Source organism: Scyliorhinus torazame, chromosome 7, assembly GCF_047496885.1.
Source record: "Scyliorhinus torazame isolate Kashiwa2021f chromosome 7, sScyTor2.1, whole genome shotgun sequence".
Classification (NCBI taxonomy): Eukaryota; Metazoa; Chordata; class Chondrichthyes; order Carcharhiniformes; family Scyliorhinidae; genus Scyliorhinus; species Scyliorhinus torazame.
In genome coordinates, this window is record NC_092713.1 from 210,859,615 (window position 1) to 210,884,511 (window position 24,897).

Consider the following 24,897-nt stretch of genomic DNA (forward strand, 5'->3'; position numbering starts at 1 on the left):
GCACCAAACGAGAGATCCATGGCTGGTAGCTGGAGAGCATTCCAGACATGGGCAATGAAAAAAACTACTTTTGTAACTTAATTCTCCGCTCTATCGGAATGGGGAGGTCCCCTATTCATTCAATGGGGGAGGTTGCCTATTCAGGGTGTCTCTGGGGGGTTCTCCCTATCTAGGGGGTCTCTCCCATTTTAGGGAGGTCTCTTGAGTGGGGTGGGTGGGGTCTGGCAGGGATGGAGTGTGCAGGTCGTGCATTATGGCGGGGGGAGGCTGGACTTTGAGAGAAAATCCCTAAAGGGGTTTCCCCATTGGTCCACCACATCAGGGCCATGTTGGTAAATAGTGTTAATGATCAGCACCCCCATTAGAGAATTGTGAGGGCCCGGAGACTCTGGTACCGGGCTTGCTAAGTATGCAAATGGTGTATTAGGACCCATTAGCATCCTCTCACTGGCACGAATCCCAATATCGCCATTTAGCTCTGCCAGTCCTGGAGGCTCCCCATTGCCTGCACCATGGCGTCGAAGCCCTCAGCGATGCTCCTCAGTTACTGGGCCATGCTGTGCAGTGCCTCGGCAATTTCCACCTGCATCTGGGACATGTCCCTCATTGATTGGAACATAATGTCGAAGCCTTCATCAATGGTAGTCACAGAATGAACCATGCCTTGGGCACAACACTCAAGGCGTTGACATTGTGCTCCAGGCTTTCCACTGCAGTTGCCACCCTAGCACTGTTGGCCTCGGTCCCATGCATTGTCGGTACCATCTCCTGCGCCCGTAGCCTTTGGGACTCCTCCAATCGGTTATGCACTCACTGGAATGTCGTTGACATGCTCTCCTGAATCTGACGGCTGTGTCTTAGCATCTGCATCAGCTCTGGGATAACCTTGTCCAGAGTCTCGACATCTGACTGGGACTCAGCTGAGTCCTGGAATCCAGCAGACCTCTGATTACTGATTCCCTTGGATGTTCCTACCTCCACCTGATGTGCATCAGTAACTATGTGGTGCTCGCCAGATTGTGCCCCAGAATCCTGTCCACTAATGTCGCCCACCAAGGTTTGTGTCTCCGCACTGATGGAAGGTGGGGATGATAGCTGTGACGTGCCGATCGTGGTCTCCTTGGAGCTCTCCTCCGAAGTGGTTTCTTGGGTGGCAGGGTGGGGCACGACTCCGGATGGTCGGCCCCTTCAGATGGATATCCTGTGAGACTGGGAACATGTAGTCAGTGAGAGGGAAGGATCATTTTGTCTGACATGAACAACTTGACACAGGTTATCTGGGTGAAGGTACAGCGAATCTTCACCTCTGCGGCACAGGCCAACCTCGCTTGGTCGGTGACTGCTCTCTCCTCAACCGATTGATTTCCAGGGCCTGTTCCTCATAGGGGTGAAGACTCAAATCTCTGGTACTCTGCCCCCCATCTTGGCCTTGCTTGCTTATAATGGGCCATCTTCTCCTGCAGGGACAAAGAGCATGCATTGTGAGTCGCACGCTTGATGGGTTGGGGTGGGCCTATAGCAGGTAGCATGTGTGGGCAACGCACCTGGACATGAAAGGGTTGTGCTGGTGGGTGCCAGTGGTTCTGAGGATCAAGCACGAAGATCAGATGTGGGGAGGGTGCGAGGTGTCAGCCAGTGATTTAAGGAGGAATTTGAGGGGTGGCAGCGGAGCTGATGCCAGGAGAGAGGTTTTTTTGATTTGATTTGATTTATTATTGTCACATGTATTAGTGTACAGTGAAAAGTATTGTTTCTTGCATGCTGTACAAACAATGCATACCGTACATAGGGAAGGAAGGAGAGACTGCAGAATATAATGTTACAGTTATAGCAAGCTGTAGAGAAAAGATCAACTTAATATGAGGTAGGTCCATTCAAAGGTCTGATGGCAGCAGGGAAGAAGCTGTTCTTGAGTCGGTTGGTACGTGACCTCAAACTTTGGTATCTTTTTCCTGACGGAAGAAGGTGGAAGAGAGTATGTCCGGGGTGGTGTGGGGTCCTTAATTATGCTGGCTGCCTTTCCGAGGCAGTGGGAATTGTAGACAGAGTCAATGGATGGGAGGCTGGTTTGCGTGATGAACTGGGCTACATTCACGACCTTTTGTAGTTTCCTCCGGTCTTGCGCAGAGCAGGATCCGTACCAAGCTGTGATACAACCAGAAAGAATGCTTTCTATGGTGCATCTGTAGAAGTTGGTAAGAGTCGTAGGTGACATGCCAAATTTCCTTAGTCTTCTGAGAAAGTAGAGTCGTGGGCTTTCTTAACTATACTGTCGGCATGGGGGGAACAGGACAGGTTGTTGGTGATCTGGACACTTAAAAACATGAAGCTCTCGACCCTTTCTACTTCGTTCCCATTGATGTAGACAGGGGCATGTTCTCCACTACGCTTCCTGAAGTCGATGACAATCTCCTTCGTTTTGTTGATATTGAGGGAGAGATTATTGTCGTTGCACCAGTTCACCAGATTCTCTATCTCATCCCTGTACTCTGTCTCGTCATTGTTTGAAATCCAACCCACTACTGTGGTGTCATCAGCAAATTTGAAAATCGAGTTGGAGGGGAATTTGGCCACACAGTCATAGGTGTACAAGGCGTATAGTAGGGGGCTGAGGACACAGCCGTTTGGGGTACCGGTCGATTGAGGATGATCGTGGAGGAGGTGTTGTTGCCTATCCTTACTGATTGTGGCCTGTGGGTTAGAAAGTTCAGGATCCAGTCGCAGAGGGAGGAGCCGAGGCCAAGGCCACGGAGTTTGGAGATGAGTTTCGTAGGAATGATGAAGGCTGAGCTGTAGTCTATAAATAGGAGTCTGACATAGGTGTCGTTGTTATCTAGGTGTTCCAGGGTAGAGTGCAGGGCCATGGAGATGGCGTCTGCTGTGTACCTGTTGCAGCGGTAGGCAAACTGTAGTGGATCAAGGCAATCCGGGAGGCTGGAGTTGATTCGTGCCATGACTAACCTTTCGAGCACTTCATGATGATGAATGTCAGAGCCACTGGACGATGGTCGTTAAGGCACGCTGTTGGCTTTTTTTTGCCACAGGGATGATGGTCGTCTTCTTGAAGCAGATAGGGACCTCGGGTTGTTGTAAAGAGTGGTTGAAGATGTCTGCACATACCCCCGCCAGCTGATCCGCACAAGACCTGAGTGCCCATCTGGGCCAGTGGCTTTCCGAGAGTTGACCTTTGAGAAGGCTGCTCTGACGTCTGCAATTGTGATCTCAGATACAAGTTCATCCGAGACTTCTGGGGTGTAGGGCTTGCTCTTGCTGACCTCTTGTTCAAAGCGTGCATAGAATGCGTTGAGCTCATCAGGGAGGGGTGCATTGGAGCCGGTGATTTTACATGCTTTCATCTTGTCGCCCGTTATGTCTTGCAGACCTTGCCGTAGTCGGCGGGGGTCTGTGTGGGACTCGAGCTTGGTCCGGTACTATCTTTTGGCATCTTTGATGGATCTCCTTAGATCATATCTGGCTTTCTTGTATTGGTCAGGGTCGCCTGACTTGAACGCCTCAGACCGAGACTTCAGCAAGCAGTGGATATCCCTGTTCATCAAGGGTTTCCAGTTGGGAAAGACGCGGAATTGTTTCTTTGGCACACAGTCTTCTACACACTTACTAATGAAGTCAGTTACTGTAGTGACGTACTCGTTCAGGTTGGTCGCAGAGTTTTTAAATACTGACCATCCACTGACTCTAAGTAGTCCGGTAAGAGATCATCCGATTCCTCAGACCAACAATGCACAACTTTCTTTGACGGATTCTCCCGCTTCGGTTTTTGCTTATAAGCCGGGAGCAGGAGTACAGCCTTGTGGTCAGATTTGCCAAAGTGTGGGCGGGCAATAGATCGGTAGGCATGTTTGATATTTGTGTAGCAGTGGTCCTGGATATTTGGGCCTCTGGTGGAATAGGTGACGGGTTGGTGGTAATTTGGTAGTACGCTCTTGAGCTTGGCCTGATTGAAGTCCCCAGCTACAATGAACAAGGCCTCGGGATGTTTCGTTTCAAGGCTATTTGTGGTGAATATTTCGTCCAGTGCGATTTTCACGTTTGCATGGGGTGGGATGTAAACTGCCGTCAGGATAACGGAGCTGAACTCCCGCGGAAGGCAGTAGCGGTGGCATTTTAGCGTCAGGTATTCTAGATCTGGGGAGCAAAAACTCGCCAGTGTTGCTACATCTAGGCACCAGGAGATGTTGATTAGGAGGCAGACCCCACCTCCCCTAGCCTTGCCTGAGGCCGCCGTACGGCCCATTCGGTGGATTGAGAAGCCCTCTGGTTGTAGGGCACAGTCCGATGAAGCAGGAGTGAGCCATGTCTCCGTGAAACAGAGCACACAGCAGCCCCTCAGTTCTCTTTGATAAGTGAGTCTGGCTTTAAGTTTGTCTAGCTTGTTTTCTAGAGATTGGATATTAGCTAGGAATAAGCTAGGCATAGGGGCTTTGGGGGCGCGTTGTTTCACTCTCACCTGCAGACCTGCACGTTTTCCACGCTTCCTAGAGTGACGGCTTCTTTTTGAGCCAAGGAGATGGTGAGAGTATGCGGTGTTAAGGGTATAGCTGTGTCCAATGGGGTTATTCACTCTGTCCAATGAGGTTATTCTTTCTGATCGGTGTGTGGATGGAGGATTTGTTGCCTTACTTGCGGTTCCTGCCTCGAAAGATGGGTCTGCGTGGTCGAGTGTTCCGGGTCGCTGTCGGGCTGCAATTTGTCTTCACAGGTCGCTGGTTGTCCAGACCACTCTCTTGGCGTCTCTTGGGGTGCCTCGCACCTTCTGCACGTTTTAACAGAGTTTGGACGTCCCCTTGATAGGGTAGTCCGTGTAGGGTATAAGTTGGTGGGGAGCAACAAATTATTGATTAGTCAGTACGACTCCATTTGATGGTAGGATTTAATCCATGTGCTGGACATTTTGTCGTTTCGATAGTATGCTATGCCAGCACCCTGGCTGCTCGGGGTTTTCCTCTTTTCGAACTTTCACTCTCTCCACGCAGCGTTCCGGTTCACCGTCTTCTCTCTGGGCTGGTCTTGGTCTCTTAACATGGGCATTGCCGACACGACAAGGGTCCTCTTCGTCCGGGTTGCAATCTGACGTGTGGAAAGGAAGTCCTCAACTTCCTTTAGGACCTTGAGCATGCGTAGTCCTGCGATAGTGTCAGTTTTGCTTTCGTCCTGGTACTGGAAGGGCGCCCTTATGACCGCGTCCGTGGACCTTTCGAGTGCTTCGCGTTTGCGGACAATCGCGGATGGAATCTGCACTTCGAGTTTGGGCATACCCAGTCCGCCGCTCCTGTTGTTCGAATACAGGATTCCGTCGGACATGGGAGGTGTAGGAGTTCTTTGGTGGTATTCCGTATGATTTGATCCAATTTGCGGAGCGTGTTCTGCGATACCTCCGATAGGATCAACTGAAAATACATCCTGGGGATAACATGGGTCTTCAGAACCTCGATCTTCTGTGCTGGTTGGAGAGCCGCCGCCTGTAAAGCACTAGTCCAGGCTTTGAGCTTTTCCGACCATTCCCCTCTGTCACGCCAACCCATGGGTCTATTCGGGCTCCCAGGTACTTCTCTGTGTCACCTGAAGGGATGTAGGCGATAACCTCCTTCCTGATCTTCCAGTTTTCGCGATGATTGTATAAAAAGGTCTTCGACTTGTGGGTGAAGTGGAAGCCTTTGGTCTCAGCGACGTTTATCGCTAAGCCTGCATTAGTGCAAAAAGTCTGGAGGAGCTTCAGGTTCTTTTCCATCCCTGCGTGGGAGTCACTCAGAAGGGCCATGTCATCCGCAAAGGCCAAAGCAGAGCAGTTGACTCGATTCTCCCCCAGGGGCATGACGCCCCTGAGTTGGCCTCCCCCAGGGAGCATATCAGTGGATCCAAAGCAATGTTAAAAGGATTGGCGAGAGTGGGTCTCCTTGCTTGACACCCCTCTCTATCTTTATTTCAGCGCTCTTACTTCAGGTGGTAACTTACTCTTGCAGCTCGGTGGCGGTTGTTGGTCTCCTTCCTACATTGGTCAAAGGTCCTCCTGGTCACACTGCTCGCACTCGCTGCCACTGCCTCCCAGGCGGTATTGGTGACCCTGCTGCTGGTCCTCCAGCCCTTTCAGGGGAACAGGATGTCCCATCTCGCATCCTCAGCATCGAGAAGCCTGGCCAGTTCTGCATCCCCAAAAGGAGGAGCAGGTATCCGCGCTGCCATACGTGTGTTCACTGGGAGTGCGTGGTGAGGGTGTGTTTAAAAGCAGCTCCCCCTCGTTAGTGGCGAGGCATTGAGGCGCGTGTCTGGTGAATCAGAAGGCGAGAAAGCCAGAGAATGGCAAGAAACTTGTGGGGTCTCATTTCCGGCACTAAATGTCGTTAACTACGGGCTGCAATCCCGTCAATGCGCCCGACGAGAAACACCCCACCAATTGTACCCAAAATGGGACTTTGAAATCTTTCCATTAAATCACGCCCCAAATCTCTTTTTAAAAGCTATCAGTCTCCATGGGGATTGTAACAGCCTTCATTTCAAGAACTATGATGTCCCACACACTTTGATCATCTGTCTTTGAAATTGAAATTGAAAATCGCTTATTGTCACAAGTAGGCTTCAAATGAAGTTAGTGTGAAAAGCCCCTATCGCCACATTCCGGCGCCTAATCCCAGCACGAAAGTTGATCTTAGGAGTCAGTTCTACACACCCAGAACTTTGAGCAAGAGAAAAATTATGAACTTTTAATTTTTACTTGGAGATTTTAATTTTAGTCTCATTGACTTTAATTCTGAATTCATTGTTCACTTGAAATTAGCTGAATACATTCACATTATCCATTCTCTGTGCATTTCAAATTATGGGTGCGATATAGTGAGTCTTTGGTGGGGGTGTCCCTGATTTAGGGGGTCTCTGATCGTCTTGTTGCCTTTTTTACCTACTGTAAATATGGCAGTCGGTGCGGTTGCCCTCCTTCCTTTGGATATCTATATTCTATTGCTCAGAGTCGCTAGGTATCAAATGATACCACCACAAGGTTCAACCCGATATCGATCAAAGAGCCAAACACCAGTTAGTTAGTTCAAGATTAAGGGTACTTTATTTACACACACAATTAAGCATGCAACATAAACACTACTAGTTAAACTACACCTATCAACTATGGCAACCTGTACTTAACTTCAGGCACCCAGCTTAGGTCAGAGGAACAGTGGCCGTTGTTCGATTCTGGGTCTGTAGAAGTAACTGCTGCTCAGCTAGGCTCATCTGTTTGGTAGCGGGCGTTGAACTTGAACTTGTTTCTGGTGGTGCTGCAGTTGGAGGTAGATGTTGCCGGAGCGCCAGCTCCAAGAGAGGCCGAACAATGGCAGTCTCTCTTTTTATCCTTGGGGGTTTTTGCGCTCTTTTGGGCGGTCCTTCAGTTTGGACCCCACTAATTGGGTAATTCTTGATCACTGATTCGAACCAATAAAGGGGCGGGTGCCTTGATGGCTGGGCGTGTCCTAAGTGGTCATTGACCCTGTTGTTTATGCTTCCCGAGTACAGGGAGTGGTGCCGAAATGCCTGGGATTGTATCGCTCGCTCAAGTATCAGTCCTTTGTCTGGCGGAGATGGGCCATCAAATGCTAATCGGTTGGGGGTTTCGATACCATCTGAATTCCTCGGGTTGCAAGGGTGGTGCTGACAACCAAGCGTTTGAAGGCCAAGGTGGATGATCTGAAAAAATATTTGAGAAGGCAGAATCTGAGAGTGGTTGGGTTGCCGGAGGGGCTGGAGGGCCCAAACTTGACAAAGGTCATGGCGCAGGTTTTCTGGAAGATATTGGGGAGAGCAAAATGGCAGACCTTCCAGAGCTAGCTTGAGCCTACAGGTCATTGAGGCCGAAGCCCCATGCTGGTAAGCCACTTTGTGCGATTGTAGTACAATTCCACTGCTATCAGGATAAAGAAAGAGGTTGCAGTGGGTAAAGGAGCATCGGAATAGCAGATGAGAAGGCCGCAAGGTGAGAATCTTCCAGGATGTTGAAGCAGAACTGGTCAGGAGGCGTGCAGCTTTCAATAAGGCCAAGGCAGCACTGTTTGTTTTGGCATGGTTTACCCTGCGTGCCTCCAAGTGACCTATGAAAACAAGAACAACTACTTTGAGACTCCAGAGGAAACTGCGGCGGCATCCAAAGAAATGGACTGGGGTTTAAATAATTGTTGTGTATTTTGTAAGGGTTGAGGGATATTTGTTTGAAGATGGGTAGGGGCTTTTTGGATTTACTGTCTCAATTTGTTTACTTTCAGTGGTTGATGAGGTGTTGATGGGGCTGTTTTGTAACTTTAAATGTTGAATTGTATGTTGGGGGTTGGTGGGATGGGTGTTGCTTATTGTTCATGTTACTCTCTTTTGGACTTAATAAAGTCGGTTTTGGGTGGGGTGCTGGTTTCGTGCTTCGGAATTTTGGGGTTATGAATGGTTCTATGTGTGGGGTCCACCCCGCTAGCTAGAATAATTAGTCAACAGAAGTGAAGGGATGGGGTTAATTGTGGCTCGTATGGTGGGGGGTTTATTAGGTATGAGCTATGGCGTTATGGTTATTGGGTGGTTGAGGTTTGGTGTGGTGGGTATGAGGGCCTGGTGGGGTTTGTTTGGCCATTTGGGTCTGGCATTGGTGGGTGGTGGGAAGGGGGAAAGGGGGAGGGGTGGGTTAGTCTTCTGATGGTGACAAGAGACGTTTCTTTGTTCTATTGTGTTGAGGGATCTGGCGGCTATCTTGGTTGAGCCTGGTGTCGGCCCTTCCCGGAAGGTTACTGGACGGCCTCACAAGGCAGGTATGACTGACTCTGGTATGGGGAGGGTGTGGACAACCCGCTATCCGGCTGGTCACATGGAATATGAGGGGGTTGACTGGCCCAGTAAAAAGATCTATGGTGTTTGCGCACCGTAGAACTTTGAAAGCTGATGTGGTGCTGTTGCAGATGACCCATGTGAGAGTTAGAGATCAGATAAGTTTGGTGGGGTAGGTATTTCATTCAGGGTTTGATGGTAGGGCTGGGGGGCCAGCAATTCTGATTAATAAGAAGGTAGCCTTTTCAGTGGTGAACATTTTGTCTGATCCGAATAGGAGGCACGTGGTGTTTAATGGGTTGTTAGCAGGTCCACCGATGCTGCTGGTCAATGTATATGCCCCAAATTAGGACGACACAGCTTTTATTAATAAGTTATTGTCTTTGATCCCGGATTTGGACTTGCACCAGTTAATCATGGGAGGGGACTGCAATTGCATATTGAATCCTCAACTGGACAAGTCAAGGCCTAAGGCATTAAAACCTTCTGGAATTGCAAAGGCACTGTTGGCTTTTATGGAGCAGATGGGGGGAGCAGACCCTTGAAGATTTCTACACCCAGGGGGTAAGAATTTTTCGTTCTTCTCTCTGGTTCACCAGGTATATTCCAGGATTGATTTCTTTGTTGTAGATCGGTCCTGTTGCCGGCGGTGGTGGGGGAACTGTACTCGGCAATAGCGATTTCTGATCACGCTCCGCGTTATGTGGATGTGGTGGTTGTATTGGACCCTGCTTAACGCCTCCCATGGAGGTTTGATACTTCGCTGCTGATGGGCAAGGGCTTCTGCGAGAGGTTTTCCTCCGCCATTGAGTATCTGAGATTTAATGATGTGGAGATGCCGGTGTTGGACTGGGGTGGGCACAGTAAGAAGTCTTACAACACCAGGTTAAAGTCCAACAGGTTTGTTTCGAATCACTAGCTTTCAGAGGGCAGCTCCTTCATCACCTGATAAAGGAGCTGCGTTCCGAAAGCTAGTGATTTGGAATAAGCCTGTTGGACTTTAACCTGATGTTGTAAGATTTCTTACTGAGATTTAATAGCAGTGAGGCGATTTCAAAAGGCGTTGAAGGTGCGATAATCTATTTTTAAGGCACTCCAAACGAAGAGCAAGAGGGTAGAGAGGCAGAACTGGTGTACGCCATCTTGGACATGGACTGTAAAAATTTGGTCAGTTTGACACCAGGGTTATTGGCTAGTAGGCAGAAGCTACAATTGGGGTTTGGACTGCTGTCAACGAATTATTATGGGCCAGGGTTTAGAGAACACCAAAGTATATCATGGAGCTCACCTGACCCACAACGTTGAATAGATTTTGGTTATGGGGAGCAGAAGGGCCCACTTTACAGGTGTGATGCAACAGAAATCTAAAGTATTTTTTTTAAACAAAAACAATGTTTATTCTATGAATCCAGTTAACATCATATAAACACACAGTAAACATTTTATCAACTACCAAAGCTGATACTCCCCCCAAAGATACAATACTCTATAGGTAACCCGTAGTAACTTTCCTAACGACATCCATAAGTCAAAAACCCTTTTTAACAAAAACAATAGGTTTGCATTCCTTACAGAAACAGGTATTACTTTGAAATCATCAAGCGAGAGAGAGAGAGAGAGACCCAAAATACACCTTGGTTTGAATGCAGCTCTTCAACTGAAAACAAAACTAAAACTCAGCTACAAAACAGCTCCCAGCTCAAAACTAAAGTAAAAAGCAGAGCCAGAGCTCAGCTCCACCCACACACTGACATCACTGCAGCCACTTGAATTTCTGAAGCCACATTTCTTAAAGTGACATTCCCATGACAGAATAGGGCGGTGCGCTTGTTGCAACATTCGAGGGGGGGCTTTTATGATCATGGGGAAAAGGCTTAGACGCTTGTTGGTGCACCAGTTGAGGTGACAGGGAGCCTCTAGGGAAATTGTTGCAGGTTGGGGACCGGGGTGGGGAGCTGGTATGGGATAGAGTGGCCTCTGCCCCCGACAAAGTTAATGAGGCGTTTTATCGGAACCTTTACAAGTCGGAGCTCCCAAAGTATGCATTGTCAATATTAGGGTTTTTCGACGGTTTGGCTATTCCGGTGGTGGAACAGGAGGCCCCGCTGACTTTAGAGGAGGTTTTGGAGGGTATGGGTCTGGTGCAGTCAGGGAAGGCGCCAAGGCCGGATGGGTTCCCGATTGAATTTTATAAGAATGTTTCTGAATTGTTATCCCCAGTACTGCTTGAGATATTGGAGGATTCTATCACTCGGGACATTGCCAGCCACATTGGCACAGGCATCGATTTCCGTGATCTTAAAGAAGGATAAGGATCCGATGGAGTGTGGGTCATACCCATCCTGTTTCATTATTGAACACGGATGCAAAGTTGTTGGTGAAGGCCTTGGATGGAGCATGGAACCCTGCCTCCCAGAGGTCACATCAGAGGAGCAGACGGGGTTTGTTAAGGGAAGACAGTTGTCGGCCAATGTTCAGTGGCTGTTTAATGTTGTTTTGTCCCCCTCTCCACTCCCTGAATCTGAGATGATTATCACACTAGATGCAGAAAAGGCGTTTGATAGGGTCGAGTGGGGCTATTTGTTTGGGACTTTGGGGAGGTTTGGCTTTGGGCCTGGATTTATATCCTGGATCCCACTCTTATATAGGGCCCTCTCTGCGAGTGTCCATACAATCGCTTTAAGCTCAAAATACTTCCAACTGAGAAGAGGCACAAGACTAGGGTGTCCACTCTCCCCGCTATTGTTTGCCTTGGCAATTCAGCCACTGACCATAGCATTAACGTCATCCATGAAGTGGAGGGGATAGCGAGAGTGGGGGGAGGGAGCATAGGGTGTCATTTTATGTGACATGTTGTTGTATATAACGGACCCTCTCTTCAATGCAGAGGAGATAATGAAGCTGCTTGAGAGGTTTGGCTCCTTCTCAGGGTATAAATTAAACTTGAATAAAAACAAATGCATTCTGATGAATCTCCCAGGGAGGAGAGGTGATCTGGGAAAATTGCCTTTTCCCTTGGCCAGGTCCAGCTTTTGTTATCTGGGAGTCCGGGTGGCCCATGATTGGGCTTCTTTACAGAAGTAAAATTTAGGGGTCCTGGTGAAGGCGATGAAGGCTGACCTAAAGAAGTGGGATAACCTTCCACTGACTTTGGCGGGGGAGGTTTCAGTCGGTCAAAATTAATATCCTCCCAAGATTTCTATTTTTGTTTCAGTGTCTTTCAGTTTTCCTTCTGAAATCTTTCTTGCGAGCCTCAATAAGATGATCTTGTTTTTTATTTGAGCGGGAAGATTCCTTGGGTCCATAGGGTTTTTATTACAAAGGGATAGGCAGTCGGCGTAGCGCTGCCCAACCTTTTGTACTACTATTGGGTGGCGAATATTGAAACGGTGTGGGGTGGTATAGAGGGACTGAGTCCATGTGGGGGCGGATGGAGAGGAATGACTGTAAAGGCTTCAGTTTGAGAGCATTGGTCACGGATTCCCTTTCATTTTCCACGCTAAAATGGATTCCCAACCCTGTCATGATGACTATCTTGAGAATATGGGGCCAGTTTAGGTGACGTTTTAAACTGGGTGCAATGATGTTGGCCCCAATTTGTGAAAAACATAGTTTGGTGCCGGTGGTTTTGGACTCATCTTTTAGGGCTCGGAGGGAAGCGGTGTTAGAGCGGCTTAGTGACTTGTTTGTAGATGGGAAGCTCGCTAGTTTTGAGGAGTGGCTGGAGAAGTACAAGCTTCCAAGAGTTGGCAAACCTCGGTACTACTAGGTGCAAAACTTTGTACGCAAGGATGTCGTTTCCTTCTCTTTTCTCCCCCCTCCCACCCGCGTTGATGAACAGTGTTGTCTCGGCGGTTGACGTAGGTGATGGCCGGCTGGTGTCGTCGGAGCACGTCCCATTGGATGAGATTAAAAGGAAATGGAAGGAATAATTGACCCAGGAGATTGAAAGGAGAATGTGGACTGTGGCCAGGAGATTGAGGGGGGGGGGGGGGGAATGTGAAGTGAGGCTCTGTATAAAGTCAACTCTACCTCCTCGTGTGCTAGGCTCAGCCTGAGTCAATTTAAAATGGTGCATAGGGCACATTTGACTAGGTCACGAATGAGTCGTTTTTTTTCTTGGATATAGAAGATCGGTGTAAGCAGTGCTCTAGAGGCCTGGCACATCATACACACGTTCTGGTCCTGTACTAAGCTTGTGGACATCTGGGTCTCCTCCTTCAGCACCATGTCGGGAATTCTTGGGGTTGATTTGGAACCATGCCCTTTAGTGGCTATTTTTGGGATCTCAGATTTACCGGAGCTGCAGACAGGGACAAAGACAGATGTTCTTGCCCTCACTTCCTTAATAGCCCGAAGACGAGTGCTGTTTGGTTGGAAGTCTCCGGCCCCACCCAGTGCCACGGCATGGTTAAGTGAGCTGATGGAGTTGGAAAAATGCAATCAAGTATGCAATGAGAGGGTCGGCTGAAAGGTTCTACCTGAGGTGGCAGCCGTTTATTTCCTACTTCAGCGAGTTGCTCACCATCAGATGTTATTGGGGGGGAGGTGGGCATAGAAGATTGGTTGTTGTTTGTTTTGGGTTTAGGATGGTGGAAGGGTTGAAATATTAAAAACTATTGAACATATATGGATGTAAAGGTGTTCCATTGAAAATTTGTTCATAAAAATATATGTTAAACTCACTTGCACACCAAAACTCCACTTTTAGGGTACCTGCTGTAAATTCATATTCTTAGGGGATTGAATGTCTGCTGCCAGAATAGATTTTAGTTATGAGTCATGAAACTTAAATTTTTTCAGAAATCCAATTTTATGCTTTATTTTCCTGTCAGGTGGTGGCCTGCTGAGGTCTGTCATCCCAAAAATGTTCCTACAAATATTCAGAAAATGAAGCATGAAATTGGCGAGTTCCCAGTCCGTTTCTTTGGCTCCAATGACTACTTCTGGACTTATCAAGCACGTGTGTTCTCGTACATGGAAGGGGACAAAGGGAGTAAAGACAAAAAATGCAAAGGCCTTAACACCATCTTTAAAAAAGGTAATGCCATTAAAAGCAGAATCATTTGTGAATGTGTAACTAAGGCACGTTATAGTAACTGAGGATTATAAGAATGTGAGAAATAGACCATATGGCCCGTCAAGATTGTTCTACCAATAATATGATCATGATTGCCTCAACTCCACTTTTCCACCTGCTCCCCATATTCCCTGATTCCCTGAGAGATCAAAAATACATGTTTATCTCAGCCTTGAAAATCATCATTCAAATGTCTTAAAAAATTGTTGCTCTCAGTTTTGCTACTTGTTAGGTAAACCTACCGATGGATATGTGGAAGATGCTTTGCATTTGCAGGATGAAGAAAATGTTGATGTATAAAAAAGGGTTTTCAAATTTCTGCAGTAGACCATAATCTTCCCTATTTTGATGTTATTAACAGCCTTAATAATAGGCACAAATGCGAAAAATAATTGTTTCTTTAAATTTTAGAGATGATCTTCAATCCTGCTGAGGTTCACATATTGAGAGGATTGCATTATAAGCTGTCCTGTGATGATGGGATGGGGTTATAAACTTCACTTATGTTATTGTAACTGCACCAGTACATCTGGTATTTCACATTGGCTGTCTCTACAGCACTACAGGAAGCTGCAGAAAGGTTTGAGGAGCTGAAAACCCAAAGAGAGACAAGACAGGCACTGGAGGACAAACGGAATGAAAAAAAACCACCACCATACAAACACATCAAGGTATGGATTGTCTGCTTCTCCCACAATATACCAAGCAGATTGTACCATGTTGCATCAAATGCATTCAGACTGCAGAATGCTATACAGCATGTGTTACATACAGGATGACGGAACAGTGATCTGCTAATCCAAAATGTAGAATACAGTTATAAATTTACCATGCATAAGACTGAAGAGCCATGTGATGTATCAGCCGCATATAAGCCATGGTTTTATCTAAGCCCTGGCCATTTTAACTCCCAGGTCTCTTAAAAGCACCATTCCGACTCCCTGAACTCAAAAGTTAATATCGTGAGGTTTCACAGCCAGGAGCTGTTCCTGTGGGTGCGATCCCAGAAGTCAGAGTAAGTGGATTGGTGAGCGGAATGGGGGATGAGATGGCAACAAGGTTTGCAGTCTTGGGCAAGGGGAAGCAGTCTGAAATGGGGTATGTCTCTGGTTTGACTATGAAACAAAAAAATGTAATTAACTGACCTTCTCAGCCATCTTCTGGATGTGCTGCCCTGTGGCACCAGGTTACCTGTAACCATGTTTACAACACATAGCGACTTTGCATGCACCAAAATGACACCGAAATTTGATTGTATCATTAGACCCTGACCATTGAATCTCAATGACTCCTTCTCACCTGCCTGGGACAAGGGTCTCTCATAAAACCTGAAGCACCCTGATAAAATAGTACAGGGTTCAATAGTACAGCCCTCTGCTCGTATTTTAATCCTGCAATTCCTATTCTCAATAGTCAAAAGGGGTTAAAATTGGGGTTATAACCTGCAGATTACCTGCCATGAACCACATACAGTCTAGAGAGCACTGTTCTTCAGTTGTGCCGTTGACTCCTAAAGATTACATTTTATAAAATTCATTCTTCAGAAGTGGGCATCGCTGGCTAGGCCAACATCTATTATTTTTCCATTGTGTTTTATTGGTCCCTTTAGATTGTAGTGACGTAATCTTCAGATCTCTTAAATTACTTTCCTCCAGGGTAATAAAGATCTTGATTTGCTTGTGCTCCAAGTTCACTTGGAATATTGCGAACATATAACATGGGACAATGCCTCAGATCTGTCTCATTTGAGAAGTCCTACTATGAGCATCCTCTAAATGATATTGCCTTCGATCTTCCTCATTGTTATTTCCTGTGTTGGTGATTCTGATATGGGCAATGGCAGCTCGTTCTTATCTTTCCCAAGTCTTTTCATGCACTTCCAAATATCTTATGCTAGCACCACGTAAGCAATGCGTCCTCCTAGATTGTCAGTTGGGACTGCGGAGGATACCTCCTCCTCCACTGTTTTGTTTAGTATTCTTTCCATCCCCAGTGCAATATTCCTCTTTATACCCACAAGGCTTTGAGTACATCATACCAATTGGCCAGAACCAGTTTCTGTGGTTCATTTTTACCTTCTGCTCTATTTCATGTTGGATTTTCTAGTAGCTTGACTCAAGCAAAGTGATTTAATTAACGTACAGGATGTATACTATATTTCAAGAAAAATAATAACCTAAAAAATACCACTAAAATTATTAATCTGATTCCTGCTGTGGCATTAGAAGGATAGCCACTACTAGAACTAAAAGCATTGGTTAATTCTATTAGTTTCTGGTTATCTTGTTACAAAAGCTGTGAAAACTCTGGGCTTTTTTGTGTGAATACCGTCTTATTATCTCCACTGTATGTTAATCTTGATCATATTTCCAATGTTCCTTTGTGTTTATGAAATTGAAGTTAGTATTAAAATTGATTTTAGCTATTAAATGCATGGTGGTAGTCCCTATACACAAGATGACTGTGAAACATAGGTTGAGCCAATTTGCAGTCCAGTGCAAACTTTACTGTAGTTGGGAAAATTGGCCTTTGTAGGGGAATTGCAGCGACAGTGTTGAAAGTTAAAAAAACTTTCCTTACAAATGTTCAACACTCATTTACATTTTGTCATAAGTTTTAAACAATGTCTCTCTCTGCTTCTCCAGCTAAGAGCTGAGGACATATTTCCATTTGAGGGCTTTGTAAAAATAGAAAGCATTTTTAGTTAATATTTATCATGTTTTTGCTTCTTTAATCTTTCATAGTGCGTAAAGGGTGAAGAACCAGCTTTATTCACAGGAAAACCTTTTACATTTTTGACACAATTGTTACAGTTTTAGTTGATTTGTCTGGGGGAGGGACAAAGCTTTCCTATTTCAGTGCAAGCATCCAGTTCCTATTTCAGCAAGCATGTATTTGGCAGCTATTTGGGATCGGTTATTTAGGGCACGATTCTCATGGAAGATTTCTAAGTGTGGTTACCTTTTACCTGTCCTACTCCAATCTTTAAAAAGAGCTAGGCTATGTATGACAAAAATAAAAGAACTGATGCATAAAAATTCTACTTGCATCATAGTTCCCTTCAGCAATCACAAACTTTAATTTGCTCCCACTGAGAAGCTAGCTAAGCTTAAACGTTACTTTAAAATATGTTGTTTGTTTACTGGTTAATTAATTAATTTGTTAGTTAAATTCTAAGTCAAAATCTGGTGTATTGTCACCCTGTCAATATCTGGAAGCCAGGTGCATATAGCCAGTCCCGGGGCTCACTTACAAAAATAATCTGAACTATTAACTGATAAAATAGGTTGAAAATTCCTCACTTACATTTCTGCCAGTTGCAGCATAATGCCGGCACCAAACACATCAACCTCTCCATTTTCAGCATTCTGAAGGTGACGAATGTGATATAAAATAGTTAGTTCAAATATTAGTTACAGTAATGTAGATGTAGGCCAGTTTAATTCCATATGTGTAGTTTAAAACTCGAGATGGATTTGTAGATATAGTATTATTTATTTTAACCAACTTGCAAGGCTTCACAGAGACTCAGAACACAGAAACTGTCTCCTGGACCCCTCGAAAACGAATGAGGTCGGAGACAAAAAGATCTCTGCAAATACATTCAGATGGCATCAAGTTTCACATACACGATTCCTATAGGTCATCCTATACCCCTCCTGACCTAGCCATACATCCTGATTGGCTCACTTCGCATTCCTTAACCCTGGGCCTCTTGTTACCCAGCATCCTTTTCCCCATCTTCCTTGCCATGCTTTCTGAATTCCTTTGTCCTTTGTGAACTCACTAGAATTAAACTGGCCTACATCTACATTTCTGTAACTAATATTTGAACTAACTATTTTATATCACATTCGTCATTCCCTCCTTTTATCATTTCATGATAACCTATCTATTCAATCCGTACCTACGGCCCCTCATCTAAGAAGATTCGTCGCTGCATTTCCAATTCCTGTTGCAGCCCCCCCGTCATCCGCTGCTCCCTTGTGGATCCTAACAGCCAAGATTCTAGGGGCGTCTATCTGTTCCAGTGCACCCTGCATTCTACCCATCACGCATTTAAGGATGGCCAGGCCCACAAAGATGCAGCCGAGTGCCTGCCACTGCTAAATACATGGCCATATTTATCAACCAGTCCTTCCAACCTCCGAATCCCCAGTTACCCCAAGTGCCAGGGTCCTGCATACCGTCCAGGTGATCCCGTATGCGATCCATAAATTTAGTGATGTTAGCGGTTAGGTCTTGAACTCCCATGATACACTTGCCCTGCACTATGGCGCATACCCCACCCTCACGGGCCAGAAGATAGTCAAGAGCATACCGGTTCGGCATTGCAGACAACCGCAGCTGAGACAATTCCTTGGTTATTTCCCCGAGGGCTCCCAAGGTTTGGTAAGGCCACAAATAAAATAATTCCTATCGCTGACCGCCAAGGAACCCCCCACACCTGCCAGTGTCAAGACGCTCAGAATTCCCCATCCGGCTGAGTGGCCCCAGTTGGGTGCGAGAACCTGAGGTTTTTTCCAGTTCTCGCAGAATTCGGCTGAGACTGCCCGGCGTGCCAACTGATTGTGCAGTATCCACGCAGAGGGGCAGGGGACTGTGGTAGGGACTAGAGTCCCGATAGCAATTTGGCGGGGAAATGGGGGTGACAAAACATTGGTCGCTGTGCCATGAAAAAAAAAAGTAGTATAATTGCTCCGTGTACAGGCTTGCATCACAATCATTATATCGGTTGCGTAGGGATCCCCCAGTAGCCCAGTTTATCCAGCTTTGGAACGCCCATTCGGGCCTCCCAACAGTGATGTGAGAGACATTCGCCCAGCCACAAAGGAGCTGGAGGCCGGCGTTCAATGGAACGTAGGTGGTGTTGTAACAGACGCATTGGTCAGACGCTTGAGTGATATGACACTGTCGGTACAGGTGGGGAACAGACCTATTATATTCGTTTCCACCTCTACCAGCAAACAGCCGTACCCGTCACTGCTGAAACAATTCTCATATGACCGGGAGTCTCTATTGGGAGTGAAGTGGCTAGGTATGTACACCCTCCACCGTTGCAGCCTATCATACTGTGAGTGGGAATTATCCCGAGGAAGGGGAAGGCAAATAACCGGTCGTGCTGAACCCGGATCGTAAGGAAGAGTGACTTGCTCAGGCGGTGGCTCGGAACGCTGACAATGAACCACCGTTTGGGGAGTGCCCCAAAGTGGCGAAACAGAAAATAACCTAGACACCGCTGCGGGGTTCGGGTAGCAGACAACCCGTCCCTGGCCATACAAGCGGTGGTAAATCTGGTAGAAGAGATTCATACTACCCGGGTTTTCCTCATTCTGGGTCCTAAATGAATTAAGTGTATCTCCTGATAACCTACGTTCTAGTTGTACCCTCCTCCTCACACGCCCCGTCCTCTCTCTAGTCCCCCTCTCTCTCTCACAACCTCTTCCTACCCTCTCCGTACGGTCTGACTTTACCTTTATGACACCAATCATAACACATCCAAAAACAAATTTACATGTACTCCAAAAACAAGGCAATGTCCATGTAATGTTCCCTTCCCATCGCCGGGACCGGTGCAATTGCTTCATGAGCCCTGCATTGTCTGTTAACCTGATGACCTTCCATGAGTCGATACCATGTCCTCGTATATGGGAGCAGCGAAGAACGTCACCTCTGCATAAATGAAATGTCCTTGTAGTTTGGTTGGGGTTACAGATGTAGATGATATTTCCCTTTTCCATGTCCGTCGCCGATGTCACTCCAAGCGAGGCAAGGCCAAAGATTACACAGGCGGTGCGTAGCCACCCCATCATGCTCCACACCTGTAAAACAGCGCTGGGGAAGGGAGGCAGGTTAGTGACCGACCTTTTTACAGTGGTGGAGGTGGACCCAAGCACTCCGCCCCTCCACTTTAACTGCAGTGGGGCTGGTAAGGAGAACTTGGAAGGGCCCCTCCCATCGTGGCTCCAACCCTTTCCGTGTCCAATTTTTGACCATGACATAACTACCAGGCTGCATGGAAAGTGAGCTAGGTAATGGGGAAGGTGGCGGGTGAGCCATGCGGACCTGGCCATGGAGCTCCTTGAGGACCTTAGTGAGGGCTAGAACATAGGTGGTCATTTCTTCAGTCATTTGGTGAAACTGAACCAGTCTGGAAACATGTAGGTTCCAGGGAGTTCTCAGGGGCCTGCCATAAAGGATCTCGGCAGGAGAGAGCCGAGACGGTCCCGCAGGTGTAACCCGCAGCTGGAAAAGGGCAATGGGGAGCAACTTAAGCCATGTCAGTCCCGTTTCTGCTCCTAATTTAGCCAATTTAGTTTTGAGGGTCTGATTGTGTCTCTCAACCAACCCGGCAGCCTGCGGTCTGTTCGCACAGTGTAACTGCTGGCGTATGCCCAACTGGGAGCAGAACTCTTTGTTAATCTGTCCAATAAAATGAGGCCTGTTATCAGAACTTAACTGAGCTGATATACCGTACCGGGGAATGATTTTCCGCATCAGAACTTTAACCACAGTAGCAGCTTTAATATCGATACGCCTCGACCCATCTGCTGAACACATCCACAATGACCAAAACATATTTATAACGTTGACACCTTTCTAACTCAATGTAATCCATTTGGAGCGTCTCAAAGGGACCATTGGGCAACGGGGTTTGCCCCATACCACAAGGGATACCTTTGCCGGTGTTATATTGCTGACAAATCAAACACCGATTACTGATACTCTGGGCCAGCCCCTGCATTTTAGGGTGCCACAAAGTGTCCAGCTACAAATCACTAGACCCCCGAGCCCCACAATGAGTTGCAAAGTGTACACATTCGATGACCCATAAAGCCAGTACATCAGACATACAAGTCTGATGTGCTGGCGTGGTCCATAAAGAGGAAACAGAATCATATGTACAACCTAACCGTTTCCACATTTGTTTATCACTCTCGGGAGCGTCCTCCTGTAACCTTATGACGTCTTGGATGGTTGGCATTGGCTTGTCAGAAGCAGACCTATTTATAGCAGATCGTTTAGTCTGACTTAACATTTTAGGCACCATCACTTGCTGAATTTGCGCGGCTGTCTGTGCTGCACAATCTGCTTGTTCATTACCAACGTCAACTGGGGTCTTACCGTTTGTATGGGCAGCGCATTTAATGACGGAAATCTGCGCGGGCATAAGGAGAGCCTGCAGTAGGTCATTAACTAAACCCCGGTGGGATATTTCCGTGCCGGCCGAGGTAAGGAATTCCCTATTCTTCCAGAGCTTTCCGAAGTCATGAACTACCCCGAAGGCGCATCGGGAGTCAGTATAAATATTTACCCGACGATCTACCCCAAGTATACATGCACGGGTAAGGGCAAAAAGTTTGGCTTGTTGGGCTGAATAAGGGGTCTGAAAAGCGGCCACTTCTGGAATCAGACCATCCTGATCTACGATTGCGTAACCAGACAGTCTCCGGCCAGTGGGGCTTATTAATGCACTGCCATCGACATACATAATCATGTCAGGTTGTTCTAACGGAATATCACTCAGATCTTCCCTTATTGTGGTAGTTTCCTGAATCAAGGCTAAACAGTCGTGGCCAGGTTCGTCTTCATGGACGGGGACCGCTAAGAAAACAGGCTGGATTGATAGTGGTACAGTATTTAAATGTCAGACGTGGATTGTTTAAGAGGTATATTTCATACCTATTCTGACGAGCTGCGGTAAGATGCTGAGTCTGCAGTTGCCCCAGTAGTGCGATGACCGAGTTGGAGCTATATACCGTAATATCCTGTTGGAGAGTTATCTTGGCAGCAGCCTGCAAACTATTGCATATCGCTGCCAAGATCTTGGTGCAAACAGGGTGGCCCAACGCCACTGGATCAAGTTTGGAAGAGTAATATGCCACGGGCCGGTGCTTATCCCCATGTTGCTGGGTGAGTACCGCTGTTGAACACCCTTCCAGAACAGTACAGTATATCTGGAACGGTCAGTCGTACAGGGGCCTCCCGAGGGCCGGTGCTTGTAACAAGGCCTGCTTCAGGCAACGGAAGGCTTCGAGTACCTCGGTGGTGAGAGTAAAATTTCCCCCCTTCACTAGTGTAAGGTGGCAGCAGCTTTGTATAGACAGCAATGTTTGGTATCCACTGCCTACAATAATTCACCATACCCAGCCAATGACGGACCTCCTTGGCTGTGGTAGGGGCGGGGAATTGGCATATTGGTTCAATCCTACTGGGTTCGAGACTTCTTTTTGTGGCTGTAAGTAAAACTCCTAAGAACTTGACCTTTGTCTGAGCCACCATAGAATAGAATAGAACATTACAGTGCAGTACTGGCCCTTCGGCCCTCGATGTTGCGCCGACCTGTGAAACTACTCAAAAGCCCATCTACACTATTCCCTTATCGTCCATATGTCTATCCAATGACCATTTGAATGCCCTTAGTGTTGGCGAGTCCACTACTGTTGCAGGCAGGCCATTCCACGCTCTTAGTACTCTCTGAGTAAAGAACCTACCTCTGACATCTGTCTTATATCTATCTCCCCTCAATTTAAAGCTATGTCCCCTCGCGCTAGACATCACCATCCGAGGAAAAAGGCTCTCACTGTCCACCCTATCCAATCCTCTGATCATCTTGTATGCCTCAATTAAGTCACCTCTTAACCTTCTTCTCTCTAACAAAAACAGCCTCAAGTCCCTCAGCCTTTCCTCATAAGATCTTCCCTCCATACCAGGCAACATTCTGGTAAATCTCCTCTGCACCCTTTCCAATGCTTCCACATCCTTCCTGTAATGCAGCGACCAGAATTGCACGCAATACTCCAAATGCGGCCGCACCAGAGTTTTGTACAGCTGCAACATGACCTCATGGTTCCGAAACTCAATCTCTCTACCAATAAAAGCTAACACACCGTAAGCCTTCTTAACAACCCTCTCAACCTGGGTGGCAACTTTCAGGGATCTATGTACATGGACACCGAGATCTCTCTGCTCATCCACACTGCCAAGAATCTTACCATTAGCCCAGTACTCTGTCTTCCTGTTATTCCTTCCAAAATGAATCACCTCACACTTTTCTGCATTAAACTCCATTTGCCACCTCTCAGCCCAGCGCTGCAGCTTATCTATGTCCCTCTGTAACTTGTAACATCCTTCCGCACTGTCCACAACTCCACTGACTTTAGTGTTATCTGCAAATTTACTCACCCATCCTTCTACGCCCTCCTCCAGGTCATTTATAAAAATGACAAACAGCAGTGGCCTACCGTGGGGAACCTTATCAAATTGCTTTACTGAAATCCATGTACACCACATCAACTGCTTTACCCTCATCCATCTCTTTGGTCACCTTCTGAAACAACTCAATAAGGTTTGTGAGGCACGACCTACCCTTCACAAAACCGTGTTGACTATCTCTAATCAAGTTATTCCTTTCCAGATGATTATACATCCTATCTCTTATAAACGTTTCCAAGATTTTGCCCACAGCAGAAGTAAGACTCACTGGTCTATAGTTACCGGGGTTGTCTCTACTCCCCTTCTTGAACAAGAAGACAACATTTGTGATCCTCCAGTCTTCTGGCACTATTCCTGTAGACAAAGATGACTTAAAGATCAAAGTCAAAGGCTCAGCAATCTCCTCCTTAGCTTCCCAGAGAATCCTAGGATAAATCCCATCCGGCTCAGGGGACTTATCTATTTTCACACTTTCCAGAATTGCTAACACCTCCTCCTTATGAACCTCAAGCCCTTCTAGTTTAGTAGCCTGAATCTCCGTATTTTCCTCGACAACATTGTCTTTTTTCTGTGTGAATACATGAAAAATATTCATTTAGCACCTCCTATCTCCTCTGACTCCAAGCACAACGTCCCACTACTGTCCTTGACTGGCCCTACTCATACCCTTGTTATTCGTTTATTCCTGACATATCTATGGAAAGCTTTAGGGTTATCCTTGATCCTACCTGCCAAAGACTTCTCATGTCCCCTCCTGGCTCTTCCTAGCTCTCTCTTTAGGTCCTTCCTAGCTAACTTGTAACTCTCGAGCGCCCTAACTGAACCTTCATGTCTCATCTTTACATAAGCCTCCTTCTTCCTCTTGACAAGTGTTTTGACTGCTTTAGTAAACCACGGTTCCCTTGCTCGACCACTTCCTCCCTGCCTGACAGGTACATACTTATCAAGGACACGCAGTAGCTGTTCCTTGAACAAGCTCCACATTTCCATTGTGCCCATCCCCTGCAGTTTTCCTCTCCATCCAATGCATCCTAAGTCATGCCTCATCACATCATAATTGCCTTTCCCCCAGATATAACTCTTGCCCTGCGGTATATACCTATCCCTTTCCACCACTAAAGTAAACATAATCGTACTGTGGTCACTATCACCAAAGTGCTCACCTACCTCCAAATCTAACACCTGTCCTGGTTCATTACCCAGTACCAAATCCAATATGGCCTCGCCTCTCGTTGGCCTATCTACATACTGTGTCAGGAAACCCTCCTGCACACATTGGACAAAAACGCACCCATCTAAAGTACTCGAACTATAGCGTTTCCAGTCAATATTTGGAAAGTTAAAGTCTCCCAAAACAACTACCCTGTTGCTTTCTCTCCTATCCAGAATCATCTTTGCAATCCTTTCCTCTACATCTCTGGAACATTTCGGAGGCCTACAGAAAACCCCTAACAGGGTGACCTCTCCTTTCCTGTTTCTAACCTCAGCCCATACTACCTCAATAGACGAGTCCTCATCAAACGTTCTTTCTGCCACCGTAATACTGTCCTTGACTAACAATGCCACCCCTCCCCCTCTTTTATCACCTTCCCTGAGCTTACTGAAATATCTAAACCCCGGCACCTGCAACAACCATTCCTGTCCCTGCTCTATCCATGTCTCCGAAATGGCCACAACATCGACGTCCCAGGTACCAATCCATGCCGTTAGTTCACTCACCTTATTCCGGATGCTCCTGGCATTGAAGAAGACACACTTTAAACCACCTTCCTGCCTGTCGGTACACTCCTGCA

At 46.8% G+C, this 24,897-nt stretch overlaps 1 protein-coding gene across 7 annotated transcripts in view; it reads left to right on the forward strand.

Moving 5' to 3' along the window:
• Positions 1 to 24,897, forward strand: part of LOC140426821 (uncharacterized) — a 416,125-nt gene that overhangs the window by 305,789 nt on the left and 85,439 nt on the right. For 6 of the 7 annotated variants that reach the window (XM_072512042.1, XM_072512041.1, XM_072512040.1 and 3 more), the window contains 2 exons: positions 13,644 to 13,849; positions 14,447 to 14,559. In XM_072512042.1, coding sequence (XP_072368143.1) covers positions 13,644 to 13,849; positions 14,447 to 14,559 — 319 coding nt within the window. The remainder of the gene's footprint in view (positions 1 to 13,643; positions 13,850 to 14,446; positions 14,560 to 24,897) is intronic. The other variant, XR_011948298.1, reaches the window with a different exon arrangement.